At 39.5% G+C, this 18,922-nt stretch overlaps 1 protein-coding gene across 1 annotated transcript in view; it reads right to left on the bottom strand.

The window, feature by feature from the left end:
- Window positions 1–18,922, bottom strand: part of Mnat1 (MNAT1 component of CDK activating kinase) — a 188,055-nt gene that overhangs the window by 83,088 nt on the left and 86,045 nt on the right. Inside the window, exon 6 of the mRNA XM_028858159.2 lies at window positions 14,897–15,022. Within this exon, the coding sequence (XP_028713992.1) occupies window positions 14,897–15,022 (126 nt within the window). The remainder of the gene's footprint in view (window positions 1–14,896; window positions 15,023–18,922) is intronic.

The raw sequence follows: 18,922 nt of genomic DNA, 5'->3' as shown, positions 1-18,922 counted from the left end.
TAGGACAAGAACTAGCCAAACCAAACAAGGCTGCAGAAATTGACTGTTTTACTTCCCTGCCATCTGTCGCCCCTTCTTGCCTTCCCTGCCTGTTGTTCATAGTAACACTGTAAAGGCTGAAGGCAGCGAATCAGATCTCCAGCTGGGCACTGGAGTTCTAGACATCACATGGCAATGATATAGTCCAGTGAAATGTTTATTGACATAAACACCTGAAGGAATACGCATTTCCTAATGCAATCATAATACACTGTGTAAGTATCTCTGACTTGTATTCAAATGTTTTCATTCAGTGTTTATTTTAAAAAAAATATTTAATCAAGATCATACAGACCTTTAAGGAAAGCTAATACTTCTGAGCATTATCAACCTTATTTTTATACGTTTTATACTTGGTGATAATAAGCTTTATTTATTTATTTATTTATTTATTTAGGTTTTTTTGAGACAGGGTTTCTCTGTGTAGCTTTGCGCCTTTCCTGGAACTCACTTGGTAGCCCAGGCTGGCCTCGAACTCACAGAGATCTGCCTGCCTCTGCCTCCCGAGTGCTGGGATTAAAGGCGTGTGCCACCACCGCCCGGCTAAGCTTTATTTTTATCTGACATATATATAGAAAATGACTCCATGACTTCAAAATCCTGTAAGGCAGGAGAAAGAGAATTAAAGCAATAGTACAAAATGCTTTCACAATATGAACTAAAACACCATGTGCTAAAACAAGAACTTGACATAGCATTTCCATTTCTCACTAGTAAAGATGTTGAAGTTGTCCCTCCTCAAAGAGATATTACTGAATCGCATGGCTATGAAAGCTTGAGGGAAAAGACAATCAAATAAGATGAATTTAGGTTCCAAATGTAAATATAATGAAACTTTTAAATTCCTGTTTGTACTGAAGCCTCAGACACATGACAAAATTATAAAAGCTGAAGCCCTAGAGGGGCTACAGATGTGCCCAAGAGCATGCACACATAAAGAATACGTAATGAACTGGTGGGCTGGAGAGACGCTCAGTGGTTAAGAGTACTGGCTGCTTTTCCAGAGGACCCAGGTTCTGTTCTCAGCCCACAGGGTGGCTCACAACTGTTGGAACATGGTCCATAAATGAAGCTCTATGAGGAGATTTCCGAGACCTTGTGAGAAAACTCCAAGTGTTTTGGAACCTGTGCTCCATAACATGGGTTGTTCTTGGAATGTGCTTTCGAGTTCTTCTCATGTAGAGTATAGAAGTGAGTTCACTCCAGACTATTCATTACAGATGGCAATTGTTATTTGTTCATAGGCCTCTACGGAAAAACATGGTTTTGCCACACGTGGCTTCTCCTTGTGATTGTATGCTTTACTCAGGTGACTCTTCTTAACCCTCAGAATATAAATTGTTGGGTGCTCTGAATAAAGTTGGCTATTGTGTAAGACTTTAGTCCACTTGATTTTTAGGCCCTGTTCTCCCGGGTTCATGCCCTCAACTAGAGTGATTAAACAACAACCATTTCCAAGTCCAGTTCCAGTGGATCGGATACCTTCCTCTAGCTTCCTCAGGAACTAGGAATGCTCATACATGCATGCAAACACTCATACACATAAAACACTTTAAAATACTTTAGCAAGCTGAATCTACATATATGCTAGAAATATAAAATGGGAAATAAAATTAGAAACCTGAACTGTGGAAAGATTTTTTAAAAATGTTGAAAAACAGCAAAGCTAAAATGATTCATTACAAACAAGAAAACACCAGTAAAATCAACAACTGAATTTTCATTAGAACCCATTAAAGCAGGCTGGAGAGATGGCTCAGAGGTTAAGAGCACTGACTGTTCTTCCAGAGGTCCTGAGGTCCTGAGTTCAATTCCCAGCACCCACATGGTGGCTCACAACCATCTGTAATGAGATCTGGTGCCCTCTTCTGGCCTGCAGTCATACATGCTGTATACATAATAAATAAATAAATCTTAAAAAAAAAAAAAAAAAGAATCCATTAAAGCTAGAAGGTAGTACAAGATCTCCAAATCAGTGAAAGGAAAAACACAAAACCAATATATACATTGTGGAGACAGGGTCTTATATAGCCCAGGTTGGCCCTGAGTTCACTAGGTTGCTGAGAATGACCTTAAACTTCTGATCCTCCTACCTTGATCTACCTCCAAGTGCTGGGATTCCAGACATGTGTCACCACACTAAGAACCATGCATTTTTTTCACCCAATTAAACTGTATCTCAAACTAGGCAAGATGAAAACACTCCTAGAGTGCTAGGATTGAAATTCAGTGGCAGAATATTTGTCTAGTCTGAGCAAGGGCTGTGTAAATGCAGAGGGTTATGATTATGATGGCTTAGATTAAACAACGACTAAGGAATTATCAAAATTTAAAAAAATCTGAAAAGCTAAAAGGAAATGACAACAAACCATCATTACAAAGAATACTAAGTAAAAGAACTTATTATAAAGGATACTAAAAAGATTAAATTAAATAGATTAAATATAAATCACTAGATGAAAAAATGTATAAAATTCTGTAACTGCTCCTTTAAGAGCAAGATATATGTGACATTAAAGGCACTTAGAGAGGAGAATGGCAGCCTTCACCTGTAATCCCAACCCACAGGGGCTAAGCAAGGAAGATGGCCATAAAATGTGAGTCAAGCTGGGGCTACACTGTGAGTTCCAGGCCAGCCTAGGCTACAACATGACATGTGTCTCACAAAACAAAATAAGCAAACAAACTCCACAACATCAGTACTCAGGACAGAAGAACAACACAGAGCGACAGTGGATCAAATCATCTATGTATCATTGGCACTTCATTAATATTAAATGGAGGAAGAGCCAGACAGAGTGGCTGACATGTAATCTAGCACTTGAAAGGCTAAGGCAGGAAGATCAAGGGTGAATTTAGGGTCAGCTTGGGCTAGAGGAAGTATCTCCCTCTCTCTTTCTCTCTTTCTCTCTCTCTCTCTCTCTCTCTCTCTCTCTCTCTCTCTCTCTCTCTCTCTCTCTCGGGTCAGCTTGGGTTAGAGGAAGTATCTCCCTCTCTCTCTCTCTCTCTCTCTCTCTCTCTCTCTCTCTCTCTCACACACACACACACACACACACACACACACACACACGCTAATATTAATATCCATCTAGCCAGCAAAATTCAAAGAGAAGATTTAGAAATTTTATCACTATAACTCTTACAGTTGCATTAAGAGAATTTTGAGGAAATAGTGTTAACAACTTTATGTCAACAAATAGGATATTTTAAATAAAATATTCAGATTCTTTAAAAATAAAAATGTGATATATCTAATAGATTAAATCTATTTTTTAAATTAAGTTTTATCAACTGCATATAAACAAACAAATTAGAATATGATGATTTCACTGGAGAACCCTACAAAAAGTGTAACTAAGAATGACAGTATTTTACACACACTCCTTTAAAATGAAGAGATTTTATTTTCAAGGAAAACAAAATACTTGACAAAACATGACAGGCATCCTGGTGAAGGCACTACACCAAAGCAAGACAATGGTTTTCACAGCAAAGGAAACAGCAGATCAATGCAGCGTCTCTCATGAAGACAGACACAGAAATCTTTACAAAAATGTCAACAAGTGGAAGCCACACGTATCCTAGGACTGAACAGCTGAAAATGAAATCTAAAATAATTCCTTGAAAACTCTACCTAAAACATGAAATACACAGGAGCAGATGTGACAGTAAGTCTATGACCAACCACTAAAAACTATCACAGTTGGGAGATAAAGAGACTTCTGGTGCACAAACACCACCTTGCCCAGGAAAAAAGAAAGAAAACAAACAAACCAACCCAAACAGCTGACAAATGCAAACCTAGAAATAAAACAGGAGGTGAAATGTCTGTCAGAAGGGATATTAGTGATGATGATGATGTATATTTGTTGGTCTGGTTTTGTGTTTTCAGACAGGGGTCTCACTTTGCCTGGACTCGTCCCGTGGCTGAGTCAGACCTCAAACTCATACTGACTCTCCATGTCAACCTCTTGAGGAACTGGTTGACAGGTCTGTGCTACTATGCCTAGCTAGTATATGTAATATAAATATGTTCCATATGCACAAGAAGATAGGGTGGAAAACAAACATGAGGAGAAAAATGAAAGATGCAAATACCCAAACAGAACATTCCAGAAATAAAAACATGTACTTCATGAAATGAAAAATAAAGTGGTGCATACTTTAGTCCCAGCACTGGGGGTGGGGAGGCGGCAGGCAGATCTCCGTGAGTTTGAGTCCAGTCAGGGCTCTGTAGAGAGACCTTGTCTCAAACAAAAACAAAAACAAAACAAAACAGAAGAAAAGAAGGAATGGAGGGGGAGAGAGAGGAAGAGAGGGGCAAGAAAGGATGAAGAAATGAAAAACAGACAGTGGGTAAACAGCATATTAGGCAGTATGAAAGAAAAATTAATAAATCTGAGCACACAGAAACAGCAGCTCCCACAGCAAATACAAGAAACGGCCAGAAAAACATTATGGACAAGGCATCAACTATTAAGGAAGATAACATAAGGGCAATTAAAATTACAGAATAAGAGCCGGGCAATGGTGGTGCACGCCTTTAATCCCAGCTCTTGGGAGGCAGAGGCAGGTGGATCTCTGGAGTTCAAGGCCAGCCTGGTCTACAGAGTGAGCTCCAGGACAGCCAGGGCTACTCAGAGAAAGCCTGTCTCAAAAAACCAAACCAAACCAAACCAAAATCGCAGAGTAAAGTGAAGAGAAAGAAAAACAAAAACATTATACAAAGAAATAAAACACAACTTCCCAATTTGACAGAATTTTTCAAGAGACAAATCATCCAGATCAAAAAAAAAAAAAAATCAATAAGAAGGTATCATCAGAAAGGAACTCTAAACCACGTGGCAGGAGAACTTTTATAAAACGTGTAACCCATAGCTAGAGAACACACACTCTTCTCTTCAACAGACTGAACATTTTCCAAGAAAGATCTTATATTAAGTCACAAAACAAGTCCCAAAAAATTAAGCAATGAAAACATCAGGTGTCTTCCCTAATAAATAATCAAAGTAACTTCAGAAACTGGGCAGACACCAAGACTAAGCAATGTGCTCCTGAGCACAATGGACCAATGAAAAAAATAAAGGAAATTTTAAAACTTCTTGAAATAAATGAAAATAAAAACCCAACATATAGATACCTATGGGATATAGCAAAAAGCCACACTAATAAGTGAGTTCAAGATGAGAAATGCCTATTAAAAAATTTCAGAAAAAAAATCAACAAACTTTTTTCAAAAACTAGTAATTCAGCTGGTCATGGTGGCACATGCCTTTAATCCCAACACTGGGAAGCAGAGGCAGGTGTATCTCTGAGGTCCAGGCCAATCTGGTCTACAGAGCAAGTTCCAGGACAGCCAAGATTAAAAAGAGAAATCTTGTCTCAAAAAAAAAAAAATCAACAAACAACAACAACAAAACTAATAATACAAGTAAGGAACTAGAAAGGCAAACCCAAACACAAAATTGACAGCAGATACAGAATGGAAGATACAGTCTATCCATCCAGCAAGGGATTAATTACTATCTGTAATGTAAGAAACTCAACCCAACAGTGAAAAACAGTAGTAGATTGTTATAGAATATTAGTTAAAGATATGTTTCATTTGTGTAGCAATTTGTTTAATGATTCAAAGATGTGTTGAATTCTTTTATGTTGCATTTGTTTAACTCTGTGAAGCTGTGTTACTTTGCTTGTCTAAAACACCTGATGGTCTAATAAAGAGCTGAATGGCCTATAGTGAGGCAGGAGAAAGGATAGGAGGGGCTGGCAAGCAGAGAGAGTAAATAGAAGGAGAAATCTGGCAAGAAGAGGAAGGAAGAGCAAGAGAACAAGGAGAGGAGGATGCCAGGGTTCAGCCATCCAGCTAGCTACAAAGTCAACCACGGAGTAAGGGTGAAAGTGAGGTTACAGAAGTAAGAAAAGGTAAAAGCCCAGAGGCAAAAGGAAGATGGGATAATTTAAGTTAAGAAAAGCTGGCTAGAAATAAGTCAAGCTAGGGCCAGGCATTCATAAGAAAGACTAATCCTCTGTGTATTTATCGGGAGCTAGAGGGCTAGAGAGATGGCTCCGCTGTTAAGAACACTGGCTGCTCTTCCAGAGGACCCAGGTTCAGTTCCTAGCACGTACAACTGTCTGTAACTCTGACTCCAGGGTATCTGTCTGACACCCTCACACAGACAAACATACAGGCAAAACACCAATGCACATAAATAAAAATAAATAAGGCATTTAAAAATGTATTTTAAACCAACATCAATCCTAGCGCTCTGTGAGTCTGAGGCTAACCTGGACTAAAGAGCTAGCTCCAGGACAGCCAGGGCTGCACAGGGAATCCCTGTTTCAAAAAACAAACAAACAAAAACAAAAAAGAAACAAAACAAAACAAAAAAAAAAACCACCAACCAATTTAAAAAAAAAAAAAAAAACCCAAGCTGTTATTTGGGAGCTGGGTTGCAGGCCACCCCTGGCAAGAGTAAAGAGCCATTAGAGTAAAAACCAACCAACAACAGTAAATAAACTAATTAGAAATGGGGAGACAATACAGATATTTCTTTAAAATATACAAATAACCAACAAGTAAATGAAAAGTGCTCAGCAGCACTAACCAACAGGCACACAGGTAAAACCCATGGTGAGATGTCGGCATCACCCACCTCCACCCCCTAGAAAAGCAGCTCTCACCCAATGACAAGGGCTGGGCAGGTGCAGTGGAGGCAGCTCTCAGACACGGCAGGGCAGGGTATGGACCAGCAGGGCCACTGTCATATATCAGGAAAGGTCCTCCAAACACTACAAACAGAACCACTAACGGACAGCAAGAACTCTACCACCAGAAAAAACCCAAAGGTAAGGAGATCTGCTGTGGAATGGTCTGTATGTCAAATTACTCTGATTGGTCAATAAATAAATCACTGATTGGCCAGTGGCTAGGCAGGAAGTATAGACGGGACTAACAGAGAGGAGAAAAGAAAGAACAGGAAGGCGGAAGGTCACTGCCAGCTGCCACCAGGACAAGCAGCATGAGAAGATGCCAGTAAGCCACGAGCCATGTGGCAAGGTATAGATTTATGGGAATGGATTAATTTAAGCTGTAAGAACAGTTAGCAAGAAGCCTGCCACAGCCATACAGTTTGTAAGCAATATAAGTCTCTGTGTTTACTTGGTTGGGTCTGAGAGGTTGTGGGACTGGTGGGTGACAAAGATTTGTCCTGACTGTGGGCCAGGCAGGAAAACTCTAGCTACAGAGATCAGCACGTCCAAGAGTGTATCAGCAGCCTGTGTTTCCTGCTGCACTATTCACCACGCCATGACCACAGTGTGCACCAAGAGAAGAACGAGGAAAAGAAAATGTGTGTACTCACAATGGAACAGCAGCTGTAAAACTACATGGAATTCCGTCTCTCGGCAGCATGAATGGAACAAGGGACATTAGGTAGCTGATGCCACAGACACAGTGAGTGGTTAGCAGTGACTGAAGGGAAAGGTGGATAACAGGTCCAGGGCAAGCTGGGGAAGCAGGGGAGACGACAATTTCTAATGTTCTACTGCATGCATGTAACTACAGCCAAAGACAAAACTGCAGGTAGAATGGACTCTGAATGTTCCCAAGACAAAGAAATGATAAATACTAAAGGAATGGAAATATCAGATGTTCTGAATTAGCAATATTACTAAAGTAATCATATTGCAACCCATAAACAAGTGTGTGTGTGTGTGTGTGTGTGTGTGTGTGTGTCTGTGTGTCTGTGTGTCTGTGTGTATGTATAAATGTGCAAAGAGATGATAAATAGTAAATTTGGGGAAATCCCAGAACCATATTGCAATGTCACTAGTACCTTAACACAGCTAAGATAGATTTTAAACTCACAACACTGAATGCCAGCAAGGATGCACAGATGACAGAACTCAGGATGGAAAGCAAACTCCGAACTGCCAGCAAGGATGCACAGATGACAGAACTCAGGATGGAAAGCAAACTCCGAACAGAAAGCAGTAGCTTAGCCTCGGATGCACATCCGCCACAGGAGGTCAGGGTCTTGTCCCATCTCATCTCTACACGTCCACTTTCTTTCCCTTACCATCATGTCTCATGACTCCCACGTTTAAACTCCACTTCTTAGTTAGTACTGTTTTCTTTACACTGCATAAGGATGTATTAATATCACCTGTATTTGCCGTTTAAAACTGATTACAAATACTTAACACTATTTAAGTACTACGGACTCATGACTATATAAAACTAAGTTAAATAAGAAGCTTCTATGTGGTGGTATTGTGTTCCCCGAAATATTGTGCACCCTAATAAACTTATCTGGAGTCAGAGACAGAACAGCCACCAGATACAAAGGCTAGAAAATGGTGGCACTCACACCTTTAATCCTAGCATTCCACAGGCAGAAATCCCTCTGGATCTCTGTGAGTTCAAGGCCACATTGGAAACAGCCAGGCATGGTGACACACGCCTTTAATCCCAGAAAGCCAGCCTTTAATCCCAGGGAGTGGTGGTAGAAAGCAGAAAGGTATATAAGGCGTGAGGACCAGAAACTAGAAGCATTTGGCTGGCTAAGCTTTTAGGCTTTGAGCAGCACAGTTCAGCTGAGAGCCATTCGGATATGAGGACACAGAGGCTTCCAGGCTGAGGAAAGAGGATCAGCTGAGAAGTTGGCCAGGTGAGGTAGCTGTGGCTTGTTCTGTCTCTGATCTTCCAGTTCACCCCAATACCTGGCTCAGGTTTGTTTTATTAATAAAGACTCTCTAAGATTCATGCTACACTTCTACCCTCAAGACATTTATCGTCTAGTAACTAGCATGCACCTCAACATTCCAACACATGAAGTAGGCAGTTTTAAGGGTTGAAAAAAGTAGCTGGATGAAGAGAGTTATGAAAGGAAAAAGAAAAATACACATCAATTTGTGGATCAAACTTGGTGTTTGGGGTCGGTAAGCAAAGGCTTTTGTCAAGTAAAGGTGCTTTGCCACCAACCCTGATGACCTGAGGTCAATCCTCAAAACTCCCATGGTGGAGAAAGAACCGACTCCTGTAGGTTGCCTTGTGTCCCCACATGAGAGCACTCTGTGGCACACAGAACATCAGGGCACTATAGAGACAGAAGAGCGAGCCGTGGGTAAATGCTAAACCTGGTTAAAAAACAAATTCACACTAAGATACAGCTTCTACCAGAGAGGAAAAGAGAAAGGAGGAGGGAGGAAGGGGGAGAGAGAGAGAGAGGGAGGGAGGGAGGGAGGGAGGGGAAGAGAGAGAGAGAGAGAGAGAGAGAGAGAGAGAGAGAGAGAGAGAGAGAGAGAGAGAGAAATCTGTTCAGTACAGTTCACCACCCACAAATGGTCAGATAAACAGTGGGCATCTCCACCAGCAAACAATCATGGGAATTCAGAAACGGTGCTGCTTTCAGGGAGTCCATTCTTTAGTATTTGGTATTCTGTGAGTCTTCAACACTGCTGACCCAAGCCAGGGGTTATTACCTACCTGTTAAACACTCAAGTCTCGCTGTAACAGCCACACACACTCAAGGAGTTGACTAAAGTGTCCACAATGAACAGAAATTGAGACTTCTTCCTATCTCGTGAGAAGGTGTGCTCCTGGGCCAGCTGGGCCTGCATTTCCTAATCGCATCAAGGAAACACATGTACACAGACAGAAACCTTCCTCGTGATGTGTTTACAATACATTTGTTAATCAGTGATGGTTCTTCAAAAAGTTTTAAAGCTGACCTTAAATGTAGTTGTACCTTTTTAACTGTGGGGTATTGGTTTCACCAAAATCCAAGGACATTCAAGGCCCTTAAAATAAAATGGTTCATCTTTCCAGCAAGTGGTGGTGAATACAGACTCATGGCTACTGCACGAAGCTGAGAGACAAGTGTCCAGCCAGAAACAAGACATTTATTTATACCATCCCGCTAAGACTCAGGAAGTACTGCAGAAGAGGAGGCAAAAAGGATGTACGCGCCGGAATACAGAAGAATGGCTGGGAAATGCCGCCTTCTGCTCAAAGCCCTCAGTGAAAACCAATGATGACTGCTTATAAACTATGGCCAGTGTTTTCACAATCATTTAAGATTATTCCAAGCATGGTATTCCACAAAGAGAAAGAGGCTTCGAAGTATTTATATATCTTTAGTCTCCATTAATATCAACATAATGTATAACATTCACTTTCCCAAAACATTTCATTAAATCCTGTCCTATTCTTAGTGTTAGGATTGCAAAGTTTATATGCTAAGCATAGAAGTAAACATTTAAGGAGTTTAACAGTATAAATACTGGCATGTTGGTAAAAGAAAAAAAGATACTTTAGACAGAACTATCAAAAAAATTCAGTGCAGCCGGGCAGTGGTGGCACATGCCTTTAATCCCAGCACTTTGGGAGGCAGAGGCAAGCAGATCTCTGTGAGTTCGAGGCCAGCTTGGTCTACAGAGTGAGCTCCAGGACAGCCAAGGATACACAGAGAAACCCTGTCTCAAAAAACTAAAACCCAAAATTTAGTGTGGCTCAGTGCAGTGGCTCACTCCTGTAATTAAAACATCTGAGAGGTGGAGACAGATTGGCTTAAGATCATCTCCCACTACCTCAAGAGTTCAAGGCCAGCTTGGGCTACTTAAGATGCTGTCTCAAAAAGTGAAGGTTGAAAAAAGTTTCCAAAAATTGACTAGAATGAACAAGCAGGGCAGGGAAAATATTCTGTTACTGGTACCTTTTGTTTACATAACAGCCATTTCTTACACAGGTTTTTGTTACTCTGTTAATTCTGCTAGGAATTTCACATGGCTAACTCTCCATCACAAACTTATCAGTTCAAATGTCACTTTCTCATATATGAGAAGGAAGGATGGTTAATATTCTGCATTTTACTCTAAGTGAACTGAGGAGACAACAAAATATTAAGCAAGAAAGTTATCAATTTTTTTCAACATTACTTATTATTATCTATTCGTTTGGGGAACCACCCAAAAGGTTTAGAGAGTAGACCATGGGTGCTCAGAAGAGACCAATGGATAGCAACTAGCCTAGAAGGCAAAGATGAAGAAAAATGGGCGAAACACATATCAATTCTGAAACAGTCATTGAGATACTCAAGTTGCTGTCGCTAGCAAGTAGGGACAATGAACTTGAAGAAAGTTATGATGGGTTCTGTGGCTTCTGCTTAGACTGTCAAGTCTGATTATATACATTATGAAAAAACTCAATAGAAGCAAGTGCTGCATAATTGCTAACTAAGGTTGTGTCTTATCACATGCAAAGGGTAAGAAGAAACAGTCTGCGTGTTTTAAAGTTAAGGTACTGTCTCCAATGAGAACCAAACCTGGACGTTTTTGAGCAGTTCATTCTTGCATTCCATTCATGCTCTGTTTACAGCAGGGAAAGAGACATTTCTGAGTATGTGACTGCTTTGCGTCATCGAAGCACCAGACTTCATACAGAAAATGACTCGACTAGTCTTTCCGACTAACTTCTGCCACCTCAATATTGCATGTCCTTAGGAACAGCTTTGAAATACTCACGTGTATACAATGATAAAAATGACAAATGTCAACCAAAAAGCGGCACACCCCATCCTCTTAAGCTTTTCACTGTGTGTGGGAGAGCAGATTCTTAATCTGCCAAGTTCTTACACACGTCCTTAGAGAGCTGACTAATACAACACAAGCAAAGTACACCCTGGTATGAGTGCACTTCTGTCTCTAGAATTCACCTCAGAGAAGCAACTCCAATGGCAAGACTTTTCTACACATTGGTTTTTGTTGCATCTTTGAGGTAAGAGCTCATGTGGCCCAGGCTGGCCTCAAACTCACTAAGGAGTCGAGGATGACCTTGAATTTCTGATCCTCCTGCTATACTCCAGTGTTGGATTGCTGGTGTGCATTACTGAGCCCAGCATCATGCTTGAGAGTGCTCAGCAAGTACTATATCCTCTCACCTTGCCCTGATTTACACAATTCTATTACTGCTGCTTCTATGGCTGCTTGACCTGACAGTAGATATTTGGTTTGGGTGCAGATGTGAATGCATCGTGCACATGTAGAAACCGGAAGACAATCTCTGGCATCATTCCTCCAGAGCTATCCAACTTGATTTTAGGTCTGTGGCTCACTGGCTGGGCTAGAGCGGCTGTCCAGCAAGCAAAAGGATTCACTTGTTTCCGCCTACCCAGTACCGGGATCACAAGCAAACCCCATCACGCCTAGCTTTCACTGGACTGGGCCCTCTGCATAGGAGAGACAGTTGTTTAGCTTGAACTGTATAGGAGCCTCCAGGCAGTGGGATCGGAACCTGTCCCTAGTGCATGAGCCAGTTTTTTGGAGCCTAGTGCCTATGGTGGGACACTTTATCAGCCTTGGTGCAGGGAGGAGGGGCTTGGACCTACCTCAACTGAATATACCAGGCTCTGCTGACTCCTAGCATTCTACTTTAGAATTTAGAATCACCCCAGCGTTCTACTTTAGATATTTTTAAAAGCAATATGAATTAACTTAAGGATGAAAAAGTATTCATTCACCACAATGTCAAAGTGACAAATATTTACAGTCTATATCATTCACTAAGAGTTTTAATGATTTTCTTTAAGATGGACTTTGGTACAATTCTGACCAACTGTCTATTCATCTATTCTCCATCCATCCATTCAACAAACTAGCTTCCAAACAAGAGTTATGGAATGCTTATTAGGTGATATTTTTAGAGGAAAGAAAAAAGAAAGGTAAACTGACCATTTAAATATGATGACTGAAGGCCTTAATATAAAGAAATGTTCATGGGAAATTAATACTGGGACAGTGGTGGTACAAGAAAGAAAATTGCAGAGAACATAACTAGCACAACAAGATAAAATAAGTTCCATTTGACAAAATTTATAACATATATTAGACACTAAGATCATTTCACAACAGCTATAAATCTATAAGTTTTAATTGGTAGAACTTTCTATTTTAAAGTGAAATATTTTAAGAAAAATGGTAAATACATAAAAATTCTGTACAGCTGTATTAATAAATACTACATATATGTTGTGGGAGGCCAGCTGGGAGACCGGCTCCCACATTTTACCTCAGGGTACTCTTGAAAAGTGGGGGATAAGAGATTTAGAGAGAAGGATAGAGGGGAGAGAAACAGAAACACAGGATAGCCTCGGGAGGGCCTGGATCCTTATCCACTGGCCCCTCCTGTCTTTCTAAAGGGCCTTTTATAGGAATGCCAGGGGTGGAACAAAAGACCTCCCCTAGCTCAGCCAAGTGTTGACCCTTTCAATCACCTAGAAACCATGTACATGGTCAAGTAATCCTCTAATGTAGCTCTGCTGGGTAAAGCAAGCTCAGATCTCACTAAGAAACCTCTGTGGGCCTCCACCATATATAGAATATATATGTTATGAAAACAAGATTATTACAGAATACTGCAGAGCGCTAATTTTATTTCACACTTACAGATACTATGTAAATGTCAATCAGCAGTTAAGGAAGACATTATTCGGCCCTTAGCACAATATTACAGAGAAGTAAATGACTTAATGTCATAGAGGAGAAGAATGAAAGTAGGCACATCGGTCATGGTCGTACACCCACATTTAAATGCATGTCGAATTCCAACTCAATATATAAGAGCAGAATGTAACCACTATGGAATAAATGATAATAGTCATCCATGTAATCAACTCACGCTATCACTGATAATAATTACCCTCACTTATTGAGAGCTCACCACCAGCCAGGCATGATGTTGGCCATTTGTCTCACATTATCTCCTTTAACATCCTTGGTATTTGTGAACTATTTATTGTCATTTCCATTTTACAGATGAGGGGACAAACTTGACTTCACAGTCCAAATCTTTAGCTACAATTTCATCATGTGCAATACTTTTATAGTATTGTAGTGAAACTGTTTTAAAATATACTTAATCATTTGACAATCATACATTTTATTATAGCTACATCTCAAGACCCTGGATGGAAAGCGCATAAAAGTTACTATAAAAAGTGTAAATAAGTCATAGGCCAGTGAGATGATTCAGTGACTTACTGCCAAGCCGGATGACCTGAACTTGATCCCTAGAACCTCCGTGATGGAAGGAAAGAATCAACTCCTACAAGCTAACCTCCACACATGCATGCATGCATACACACACACACACACACACACACACACACACACACACATACTAATAGATGTATTTAAAAAGTTATATAAAATAAAAACTAGTAATTCTTAAACTACAGCAAAAAACTTCATAAACATATCCTTACTTTTGAATGGCTAAATTTAAACAATGTTTTAATTCAAATCTCTCTATTTGTAGAGTGTATAGAAACTATAAATGACTTTCATACATTCTTAAATATATTTATATAGAATATAACTGTCTGCAGAGAAGTATAAAGTAATCCACTGTTCTATTATACCAGCAGATAAACAGCATATTAAATAAGCATATTTATGTACTTTTCTTTCAAGGAATGTTCACCTACAACTCCAGGTTTATGAAATAGGGTGCAGCTCAGCAAAACAGCACTTGCCTAGCATGTACAATCCCTGGGTCCCATCTCCAGTAACACACACACACACACACACACACACACACACACACACCACCACCACCACCACCACCACCACACCACACCACGCCATAGCATACTCAACAAAACAGTTTTGCATACTTTGAATAGTACTACTTTTCACTTTCCTTATACTATATGTGTCCCTATTTCCAGACATTTGGTCTAGAACATACCTGTTCTTAAACATCTGAACTGTTCACTTTACTGTAGAAATTACTAGAGAATTTAAAAGCATAGCCATGAAAACTATCTTTCAAATTAGCAATTAAAATAAGGCTTACCATTTTAATGCCCGTGGAAAAGGTCACTGGCTTCGTGGATCTGGGCTTCTCTAGCTGCATTTCCAGCTGAGTAGATCTGTCTTTGTGCTGAGCCAAGAGCAGAGCAACAGGGAGGTCGGAGCTCTCCTGTAAGAATGTTCAGCGTGAAACTTATGACAGAAAGAATAAAATGCACAACTTTCAAAGTATGCCTCTTCCAGAAGCATATCATGTCAGCTAAATATTCACATTATGTACAACACTTTACAAAAGAATACTAACATTTCATAATAAGAAAAGGCTGCTGTAGACTCATAAATCAAAATAACCTGCAAACAGGTGTTTTTATAAAATCCACATTAAAGATAATATAATAGGGTCTTATTTCATCTACCACCAATCCATTTATTAAAGAAAGAAAGCTAATCAGGAAAAGAGCAGTAGAAAAGGCTGTAACTCAGATCAGAGGTTTATCTGAGACACATTCTTTCACCCCAGAGTTCAGACCATTTGAAATGTTTCCCATTAGATTTCACCTGAGGCTGTTTGCAAATAATCCTTGTTCTGTTTTTGCACAATGGAACTATTGTAACTTCCACCACATGCATATTTTATTTTTAAATTTTAAATCACATTTTAATCAAGTAACAAAATGATAAACATTTAATATCATACATTGTTACTACCCAGGACCACTATTTACACAAATCTGTATACACCCATATTTGAACAGCAAATCACTTTATCTTAATAAGGAGAGTGTTATTTATCCTGTTCAACATGAAGCATGTACATGCTTGAGGTGCAGTGGAGCTAATGTCTAACCTAAATAATACCTAGACTTTTTCCTTTCTGAGGTGTCAGCTAAATAAGAACCCAGAAACACATGCAGCGAAAGGATCTCTCCAGCCCCACCCTTCCCATGTATATTCTGTATCCAGAAACAAGATAAAAACTATCGAAACAGTACAAAACCCACCACTTTTCTATTTCTCATACTGAAGTAACACGTGAAAGGCTATACAGCAAGTGCAAGGCCAGCCTGGGCAGTTTATTGAGGTCATCTAAAAACACAAATAGAGAAAGGGACGCAGTTCAGTGATGCAGTGCTGTGCCTAGCATATCTGAAACTCTAAGTTCAATCCACAGGGCCATCAAAAAGCAGGGTATTGAGGAATAAAAATAGCAGTCACCCAGAATTTAATCCTCAAGAAACTCCCCTGTTAACATTTCATAACACAAAAACAAACCTTACTTCAGATTCTCATATTCTTCCCAGATCTAACCCATTAATAATTTTTAAGCACAAATGTAACTGAATGATACATTTAAAGTAACTGTTTTAAAGTTCCAGCTTAGAAGCAGTAACAAGCAACTCCAGTCAACAGAACTGTTTGAGAATAAAGATGCACATCGAGACTTTATTTTTTTAATTGCATTTATCTCTGTGTGTTTGAATATTTGTCTCATATGCATGTTACAGAGCATGGGCAAAGATCCAAGGACAACGTGCAGGACTTGGTTCTCTCTTTCCACTAACATTAAGATTTTATAACATAGTAAGGCGTGGTGGTAAAGGCTGCAATATCTAATAGAAAAAGCAGGAGGTCAAGGACAACCTCAGCTACACAGTGAGTTCAAGGCCAGCCTGGACTACATGAGATCCTGTCTTAGGAAACAAAACCAGGAGCCAGAGAGATGGCTCAGTGGTTAAGAGCACTGGCTGCTCTTCTAGAGGACCCAGGTTCAATTCCCAGCAACCACATAGTGGCTCACAAGTATCTGTAACTCCAGTTTCAGGGATCTGATGCCCTCACACAGACATACATACATACATGCAGGTAAAACACCAATACATGAAAAAGAAAGAAAGAAAGAAACCAAAATAATTTTGCAAGAGCAGTATCACAAAACACATAAGGACACAAATTTCTTTATAAAATAGAGCCTAAACCTGGGTTTAGCAATAATAAGGGTGAACAAGAAACGATAAGAGAATAGTCTTCGATACCTTTCATTTCATACTCACAACAAAGCACGTGCACTGCACTCTTGTGCACTCCTGTGACAATTTTAGACCTCCACCAGGGATTTTGTAATAATCCATAACACTAAAGAGGATTTAAATGGGCTACAGCCAAAAATGCCTTTTTAATATATCTTTTCATGTGCACAAACTGTAAAAAGAAAAAAAAAAACATTCTTAGCTAAAAACTAAACCACTGGGCTAAGAAGATAGTTGGACAGGTAAAGGTGCTTGCCCAAAAGTCTGGAGACCTGAGTTCGACCCACCAGAGCACATAAAGACAAAAGAAATAAAAAGCTCCACATTCATGCACAAACACACACGCCATGCACTCACACACACACATAAGAACTAGTTAATTGATGTTTTAAAGTCACATCCAGAGCTGGAGAGACGAAGACTCAATGGTTAAAAGCATTTGCTGATCGTCCAGAGGATCTGGCTTTAGAACTGAACTCTCCATTTCAAAGCATAAGCCTTAGTGTTTAATGACTGAACTATCTGTCCGGCCCAGAGACCAATGTTTGGTTCCCAGCACCACACTGGGCGGCTCATAACAGCCTATAACTCCAGCTCCAGGAATCCAGATCCCTCCTCTGGCCTCTGGGAGTGCCTGCACTCACATGCACAAACCCATATACAGATACACACACATATACATAAGAAATTAATCATTTTTAAAGTTAAATCACTGGCTTCTAATTTATATTTGCAAGTGAATGCAAATACTTATATATAACTGAAATTTATTCTAAAAAGGCAAAATTCCACATATAAAAGGAAGAAAACGGGGCTGGAGCTATGGCCCAACAGTTAAGGGTGCTTGCTGGCCCAGCACTTCCATCAGACAGTTAACTCCCACACACAAAGAGACACGTAGACACGTACATATATATTGTTTTAATTTTAATGTAAGACAGAGTGCTCACTTCAAATAAGTTGCTAACCAAGAGTGGATTGTTATAATCCTTGTTTCTCATTCTCATTAAAGGAACTGAGTGTTTAAATGTCTTGAGAGCTGAAATTTTATAACACTAAGTATTCTGGGCATCTCACTTACTACCTAGCCACAGAATTTCCTTTAAACCCATCACTTCTGCTTTAGTGCTCAAACCCTGGGAGCCTGGACGCCTTTGTGAGCGCTAAAGCAGAATTAAAACGTATGACAAACGCATCTCCAGAGTGGATAAGCCTGTGAAAGGTGCTCTGGAGAACAGAGACCACGCAGGTCCAGTTGGGGGTTACTTCTCTGTTCTGAGCATCATACTCCCCCTTGGAAGGCTGCAGAGTCCACAGTAATTGCCTAAAGGCACACTGTTTAATATTTAAAGAAATTTTAATAAGACTGCCTGTAATGCTCATTAAAAGCTTTATAATGACCATTTTTAAAGATTATTTTAACTGACTTTAAGCAAGCCATCTGGCAAACAATATTCCTAATAAGAATCAGCTACTGCATTTGACAACAGCATTAGCTCATAAAATTTAAGACATAAACGGAACAGAATTTTCAAACAGGAATATAAAAAGATTTAATAACACAGAACCTGATTAAAAATCTTTTTCCAAACTATTAAAAAATTGAATTTACAGTTAGGATTAAAATAAATGGACTTTTTAGCCAACATTATGGCAAATGCTAAGCCATAAACATTCAGACTGTAACCTTAAACCCTGCCATCCAGTACAGTGTGCTGCCAGGGCTTTTCAGAAGGTTAAAAAGTGACTTTGGGCACAAAGACCAAACTTAGAAACAGAAAGAAAAGAATTCTAATAAGTCCTCCTTGCATAAGTGTGGTCCAGGGAATAATTCGAAGGCTAAATCTTTTAGACATACTTACAAATGTCAATGTTAGCTTTCCTTTTTTATAAAAAAAATCTAACATGAAAACACAGAAGAATACATTGTCACTTCATTAATAAAGATTAATCAAGATAAAATAAACCTAATTCAGTTAGTCAAGGACTAAAAGTAAAAAAAAAAAATTTAAATAAAGATCAAAACATTAAAACTAAAAATC

The sequence above is a fragment of the Peromyscus leucopus genome, chromosome 14 (assembly GCF_004664715.2).
Source record: "Peromyscus leucopus breed LL Stock chromosome 14, UCI_PerLeu_2.1, whole genome shotgun sequence".
Lineage (NCBI taxonomy): Eukaryota > Metazoa > Chordata > Mammalia > Rodentia > Cricetidae > Peromyscus > Peromyscus leucopus.
The sequence above is the reverse complement of the archived record's forward strand: the minus strand, read 5'-3'. Positions and strand labels throughout refer to the sequence as shown.